Raw genomic sequence first — 7,959 nt, forward strand, 5'->3', positions numbered from 1 at the left:
CACTCCCCCTCTGGGTTCCTCTGTACTTTTTTATATAGACCATTTTACCCTTTATATTTCCTAGCTGTAATATGATTTCCTATAATTAACTTTCTATTTATGTATTCAAAATTAAATATATATAATATTATTTAAATATATTATTAAATAATTAAATAATTTTAAATAAAAATAAAATAATATTTAATTATATAATAATATATATTTATTTATATACTTAAAATTGATACATATAATATCATACATTAGATTTTTGTTTAGATTCAAATTTCAAATAATGGGGACAAAGTAGATAGAAATGGTGTAAATATATAATTGACTTAAAGGAAAACAAAATTCTACAGAATCATACAAGCAAACAAGTCCAATCGATGTGGGTCTACTCTAAGCAAACCCTACATATTTGATAAATTTAAAATAATTCCACAAGTACTATAATAGTATTATCCAACCAAGACAATAATAATTAGGGCAATATCTCCAGCCAAAAAAATTATATATATTTATCAAAATAAACATTATAATAAATCTCAAAATGGATGTTGTTCACCTATATATTATATATATTTATCAAATTTGTTTGGTAGTAAATAAGGGTATTTTAGTAAATTAAATACTCATTGATTCTCTCTCTCTTCTCTTTCTTTCTTACTTTGCTTCTCTCCCACGCTCTCACCTATTAATACATTAACTCCAGTCTCTCTCTTCTTCCTCTTCTTCTCTGTGATTCACATGGTATGATGCTAATTCCATTCACATGGTGTTTCTCAATATCTTGTGATTTTTCCTCCAATATTGTACACCAGATAAATATGATGTTAATCTCATTCCCCCAAATCCATCCATTAGATTGCCTCTTCTCAACCCTCTTTGTTCTTTTCTTCCATTGAACACAATCTCTGCAACTCTCTCTCTTTCCATCCTTTCTTTGGTTTTACTCTCACTGTTCGTTTATATCGCCTGTTGTTTCCCCTGTTCATGGCTGCTGCCACCACCACTTCTTCTCAAATCTTTCAAAATCAAAACACTGATAACAACAATACCCCAGTTAGCAGACAAGAAATTCAAGCTGCCATTGCTAAAGCAGTTGAGTTGAGAGCTCTTCATGCCGCTTTGAGGCAAGGCAACAGCCCCGCCAATTCTCGATACCCTTCTTGCTCCCCTGTTTCTCGTCCTGTTACACAGTTCTCCGCTCAAGATTACCCTGTTTTCACTCCTGTAAGTTACAAGTTTCCACTTTTATTGTAAAGCAATTTTCTTTTTCTTTATTTCACTGTAATTTAATGGCGATTTTGGCAGAGTTATGACGACGAACCAGTAGCCGGGTGTCATCAAATTTCGTCGAAGAATCAATCAGGGAACTGGGATGATTATGGAGTTGAAGGAAATGATAGTGGTTTTTCAGATTACAAGAAGGAGAATTCAGCTTCAAAGAAAGGATGGCCTTCAAGTTTTGCTACTTCAGAGTCACATATTTGTCCTGCTGAAGACCAAAAATCTGTCACTGGTTCAACCACTAACCCCATCACAGTTCTTCAGAGTTCTCCGGTTACAACAGAATTCTACAAATCCTCCGCAAGAAACAGCTTGGGAGACTTCAAATCAGTATCCTCTTGCAATAGATGCAAACCTGCAACCATCACAACCGAGGCCGAAAATGTCACCAGGAATATCAAGAACTCCAACATTGTTGTGCCATTGACAGATTCCCATTCCTTAGTTCAATCACAACCGAAAAATCGGGGAGTGATTTCGTGGTTGTTTCCAAGGTTGAAGAAGAAGCACAAGTCGGAGAATTCCCCAAACCGGACAGAATCCGAAGAAGTTTCACAGATTTTCAAGGACTTGGGGATTCTGTCAGTTGAAACATTGAAGAGAGAGCTGATAGAGGCAAATGAGAATCGTGACGCCGCGTTGAATGAAGTTTCTGAAATGAAATCCAACTTAGGGGAGCTGAAACAAAGACTGGAGTACTTGGAGTCATACTGTGAAGAGCTGAAGAAAGCTTTGAAACAAGCAACAAATTTAAAGGACTCTCAAGTTCCTGAAAAACTTGGAAATTTTCCTCGGAGAGGCAAGTCCATTGATGGAAATTCGGAATATTTGATGCCTGTGAGTGAAGAAGTAATGGTGGAAGGCTTCTTGCAGATAGTTTCTGAAGCGAGATTATCAGTAAAACAATTTTGCAAGACGCTCATCGCGCAAATAGAAGACACAGATCAATCTCTAATGGACAACTTGAATGCCCTTCTTCAACCATACAAATTATCACTGACTTCAAAATTCTCCAAGGCGGTTTCATACCATTTAGAAGCAATAATAAACCAAACACTCTACATGGATTTTGAGAATTGTGTGTTTCAGAAAAATGGTTCACCAAAGCATTTAGACCCTCAACAAGATCGCCAAGCGCAGTTTTCCTCTTTTGTTGCTCTGCGAAATCTGAGCTGGAATGAAGTCTTAAGGAAAGGGACTAAATATTACAGTGAAGAATTCAGCAAATTCTGTGACCAAAAAATGAGCTGCATAATTACAATATTAAATTGGACAAGGCCATGGCCAGAACAACTTCTGCAGGCATTTTTTGTGGCTGCAAAATGCATATGGTTGCTTCATTTACTTGCTTTTTCGTTCAATCCGCCCTTGGGGATCTTGAGGGTGGAAGAAAACAGGAGCTTTGATGGAAATTACATGGAGGATTTGTTCTTGGAAAGGCAAAAATCACAGGGGCCTAGCAGGGTTAAAATAATGGTGATGCCAGGATTTTATGTGCAGGATAGAGTACTGAGATGTAAGGTTCTTTGCAGGTATAAATTTGTAGCTTAATTTTAATTGAGAATTTGTGCTTTGTAACTATCAAATTGATGTTGTTTTAATAAATTTTCAGGTGGGTTTAATTTTTTTATTTTATAAATTCAGTAAAATTATGTGTATTCATTTTGAATACATAAATGAATACACGTTTAATATATATCATTATGTAACTGAATGATTTTAAATTAATAATAAAATAATATCTAATTATATCTTAATATACTTAAATAGATATTTATTTATATAAAAAAAATAAATGTATATAATATTGTTCTTATCAATTTTAAGTTAAATTTTGTATTTGGTGGCATAAAACAAAATGGGAATGGACCGGATGGTATTCCTTGGTGGAGGGTTAGGTTGAATTGAATGCTGAGGTGTGACAGACTTGCCAATTATATGATATAAGTGGAATCCAATCTTGGCAAATAATTTCTTTTTTTAATTTATTTTATATTTGGGGTTGGTATTAAAATTCATAATAAGGAATATGGACAAGAAACTTAGTTATGACTGTCACACCTAATCATGTCAACATCTTTAGAATTTTCCTTCTTATAATTTGGGTTGGTTGTTGTTGAATGATTAAACATTTTTTATGAAAATTATTTATCTGAAACCATGTACATCCTCCATATATTATACATAAATAAAATTTCTCTTCAAAATCTAGTTAATCTAATTAAATAATAATAATAAATCATTATTTATACACATAATTTTATTAATTAATTTTTTTTCCATATGAGTTTGCAAATGAGCATAGTCCAATAATCTGTAAAGCATGCAGTTCAATTGCCCCAATATGTATCCTAATTGAGCTTCAATTGAGCCCAGTCTCCAATGTTTCATGGGCTTTAATATGAAGCTTAGCCCAACAATCAGTTAAACAAGCTTCCCTTGAAAGTTCTCCGGCTTGATTTTAATTGTGTGGCTATGAATGAAAATTAACATTATTGTTAGTCAATAGATGTTTATTTTTATTTTATAATGTTATTATTTCTTAATGTCATTCACATGAGACATGTTTAGAGATATTAAAAACTTTTTAAAATTTTTATAACAACTATATATTGAAAAGACATTACATATTTCAGATTTTACCAGACCCAACTCAGCTAAGGTCAAATCTTAGGAATCATAATGTAGTTATGCACATAGGTTAAAAATTGGGCACTTTTTATTGTTTACTATTTTTTTAACTAAAAGACATCCACTATAATTTAAACAAGCTCTGGATAATATATTTGCACTCGTTCTCTCAGTCTTAACTCATTTATATATTTTCGCTCATTCTCTCAATCTTCACATGGTCATTCTCATTTGTTTGTGACTGTGTATGTGAATGAGACCGAATCAAATGATGGATTGAGTGTGTATCATTTGAAGTATTTGCTTGAGATTGTAAATGGCTACTTGAATTGGACTGCATATTGGGTTGAGTAGAGAGCACCTAACTTGGTGATAAGTTTTGATAATCTAGTGGAAAATGTTTGTTTTGTAGCATTTGTTATTGAGTTGAACACTAATAATAACTTTGCGCAAACTTTAGCACAATACCATTTATCAGTTGTAAACACTTTATTACGAACTTCCTTAACTTTTACTCTAATAACACCTTTAAAATGTCTTAAAAAAACTTTAGTATAACTTTGAGAACCCTCTAAAAACATGATTAAAAAGAAATTAGTAATAGGGTTAATTGTGAGTGTGGAAGAAATGAACTATTAGGGTTAATGTATTTTTTAAAATTTATTGTGAGCACCCATAAGTATACCCGACTTACCCATAGAAAATAGGTTTTACTTAGCTATATGTCTAAATAAGTATATGTCCAAAAACTTGAAACTTTGAAATCCGTACCTAATTTTTTTTCAGTACCCTAGATAATCAATCCATGGGCGAAGTCTAATTACATGTAATATAACATCAATAAACTCCCACATGCCACATATGATGAAATTTCAACAAGGCCTATCCAAAAGCCCTTCCATGCATTATGTATAGTACAATTTCATTGAAACTTCAATGAATGTCATACATATTAGGTTTCAATTAGTCATGGTAGGTTCTATTTTCTTTTAATAAGGTTATATGGAAAGGTTTTTATTTTCAATTTAAGGTTTTGATTATACCCGCATAACTCTTGCAATAAATAATAGATAGATTCTATATAACCCTCTAATATGATGATTTTTTTATTTTTTCAATTGAATTACTCATTTTATATATACGTGGTTAAGGTTAATTAGAATCTAGGAATCAATCTAGTTTTTTCAACATCAGGACCTGAAAATCTGACCCAATAAATTTAAGTGTAAGTTGAGTGACACTTGGAGTGACATTTGAGTGAAGTGAAGGAATTATGAATATTATAAATTTAATCAGAAACTTGAATTTATACAAGAAAATAACTCGAGGAAAATTAGTTATTGGATCTTTTGATTTCCTTATAGCGGAGATAATTAATAGTAGAGTTAATAAAAGAAACTATTAGTTTTTTTGGCTGTTATTTAGTTCTTGCAAATGCAATTTATTATTTTTTTTTTTACCAAAAGCTGAAAAATTAATTAGGAGACTTCCCCTTGTTTTCTCTTCAATGCAGCATTCAAGAATTGATCCATGACTTCCATAGATGACCCTTTAAAATTCGCTTCATCTCTAATGGCATTTTCAATAATCTCCATAACTTCCCTAGCTTTCTTTCTCATTTCCTTGCCTTTCTCAGTATCATTCATCACCAACTCAATTTTTGCCACTATTTCCTCGTGAAGAACCTCACAACTCTTCCCTCTGGCGACCTCCACACAAACTCCGATTTCTTCCTGCAACAACTTCGCATTATAAAACTGATCTGCCTGCAGTGGCCACCCAATCATCGGCACGCCGTGGCTCAGTGATTCAATTGCAGAGTTCCATCCACAGTGACTAAAAAATGCAGATAAAGATTTGTGAGATAAAATATCAACCTGTGGTGCCCATTTATGAACTAAAAGCCCACATCCTGAGTCTTTGATTCTTTCTTCAAATCCTTCAGGAAAACATTCATTGGGTTTCAACTCTGAGTTTGAATCAATGTCTATAGGTGGCCTAACGACCCAAATGAAATTCTTGCCACAACCCTCTAAAGCCATTGCCAATTGAATCATATTTGACGCAGATAGGGTAAACTGTGACCCAAATGACACATAGAGAACTGAACAAGAAGGTTTCTTATCAAGCCAATTTTTACACTCCTCTTGGGAGACTCCAAATTCTCTTTTCCTTGGAGCCTGGCTTCCTGGAGACAAAATAACAGGTCCAATAGGCCAAACTTGTCGTCCGAATTTTCTCCTGAAATACATTAGTCCAAGTTTGTCAAGCTCCTCTACTGTATTGAACAAAATTCCGTCAGCTTCACTCCAGTGAGAAAGGAGCTCATTTCTCACAAAAGCTGAAGACAAGTCAGTTCCAGTCGCAGCTCTTAATACTTCTTCCATTTGAGTAACATGAATCGTAGACCCTTCAGGAAAATCCGGCAACATAAATTCATCGGAATCCGCGTTCCGATGAGGTAAATTCATCCACAGGGAGTAGTAACACGCCGAGGCAAAACCACTAGAACTGATGAACATCGCATGATATATTCCAGCCTCTTGAGCTATCTCTTCACACCATCCTAAAAGCATATCTGAGATGATGCACAGTGGTTTTTGTCCATTTTGTTGATGTATAAGATTAGAGACTAGTTTCCCGAAATAGGGTTTCAAAGACAAAGAAGCTTTAAAAAAATTGTAAAACAAACTATCTGGAAGAGATTCCAGGTTTTCAGTATTTGGAGGGAGATCAAAATCTAAGCTATTAAAAGGGAGTTCAACAAGATGAATGGAAGAGTTCTCAGGGAGAAACGATCCAAGTTTCTTGATATTTAAAGGGGTGTTAACAAAAGTTATGATGTATTTGTTTGCCTTTTCAATTCGAAGGGCTAAAGATAGGAAAGGGTTTATATGGCCTTGTGCCATGAAAGGAAACATTATTATGTTTTCTTTTGTTTCTGCCATTGTTGTGTTAACTATCACAGAGGAAAAACTAATGGAGGATGGAGAAAGAGATGAGTGCAATAAGCAATATATCTATATTTTTTATTTTCAATGCTCTGTTGAGTTAAATGGTGAAGCCGATCTAGATTTAATGGGAGTATTTTTTGGTTGGTCGTTGGGTTAAAAAAAGAAAGAGGGGGACAAACGTTGAAACGTTAAGCCATTTTTTTTTCACATGTTTTAGTGGATGCATGCATTATTTTGACACAAAGATTTTGACTTTGTAAGCAAGTAAACATGGCAATAAATTTAGGAGGAAAAAGTGGTTGATCGGTAACTTAAAACAACAATACCTCCAACACCCCACATCGGCCCCTTTTCACTGATTACTATTATTTACTATAACTCTTTGAGTGTAACCTGTTTTGATTCTTTTATTTTTTTAATCAAAATCAATGTATCATATTTTATGATATCTTTGAAGTATCTTGGTGGTTAAGTTCTTGGTTATATTTGGAAACAAGGTGTATGGTGTTCGTTCAACTCATTATAAGGTCACTCACTAAATATATGTTGTTGAAAACAGAGGATTTTTGCTATTTGTAAATGGTGTGGCTTAGTTTGTTTTTAATTTCACGCTTATGAAACATAATTAACCTAAGCAGATTGCATCTTATTAAAAGTTAAACATTTGTATTGAATATGCATACAACTAACGTTTTTGAAGTGCATATTGTTTGTTTGAATTTGTGAATAAATATTAATTATACAACAGATAAAAAAAATAATATCCTCGTGATTTTCTCATTAATTGTTATAAATAATATTATTTAATATATTTTTTTATTCAAGATTAATGGTTTTTCTTTTAATTTTTACTACTCGATTGACAAACATTAATGGAGTTGTGGAGGCTCAGGCTCCCTTTCAATAAAAGTCTTGGTCTATCACTTATTATAGTGTTGGATAACTCAACTGAAAACTGATTGACAAATTTCACATGTCAGAGCTACAGGGAATTCATCTCCTCTAGATCAAATCGATCATGGCCGTTCACGCAAAGCTGCAAGTGCAGGAAACAACTATTTCCCCATCACTTGGCTGGAAACTAAACCCTCAAGGCCTC

General features: G+C 33.4%; 2 protein-coding genes across 2 annotated transcripts; one reads left to right on the forward strand and one right to left on the reverse strand.

Annotated features, from left to right (window-relative positions):
* Positions 1-674: 674 nt before the first annotated feature.
* Positions 675-2,904, forward strand: LOC123201759 (IRK-interacting protein-like). The gene is made up of 2 exons (XM_044617317.1): positions 675-1,218; positions 1,300-2,904. Exons 1-2 carry the CDS (start codon positions 979-981, stop codon positions 2,824-2,826), a joined length of 1,767 nt encoding a protein of 588 aa, XP_044473252.1. The 5' UTR covers positions 675-978; the 3' UTR covers positions 2,827-2,904.
* A 2,373-nt stretch (positions 2,905-5,277) lies between these two features.
* LOC123209670 (UDP-glycosyltransferase 92A1-like) lies at positions 5,278-6,931 on the reverse strand. The gene has a single exon (XM_044627801.1). It carries the CDS (start codon positions 6,852-6,854, stop codon positions 5,385-5,387), a length of 1,470 nt encoding a protein of 489 aa, XP_044483736.1. The 5' UTR covers positions 6,855-6,931; the 3' UTR covers positions 5,278-5,384.
* Positions 6,932-7,959: the final 1,028 nt, after the last annotated feature.

This window comes from Mangifera indica, chromosome 2 (genome assembly GCF_011075055.1).
Source record: "Mangifera indica cultivar Alphonso chromosome 2, CATAS_Mindica_2.1, whole genome shotgun sequence".
Classification (NCBI taxonomy): domain Eukaryota; kingdom Viridiplantae; phylum Streptophyta; class Magnoliopsida; order Sapindales; family Anacardiaceae; genus Mangifera; species Mangifera indica.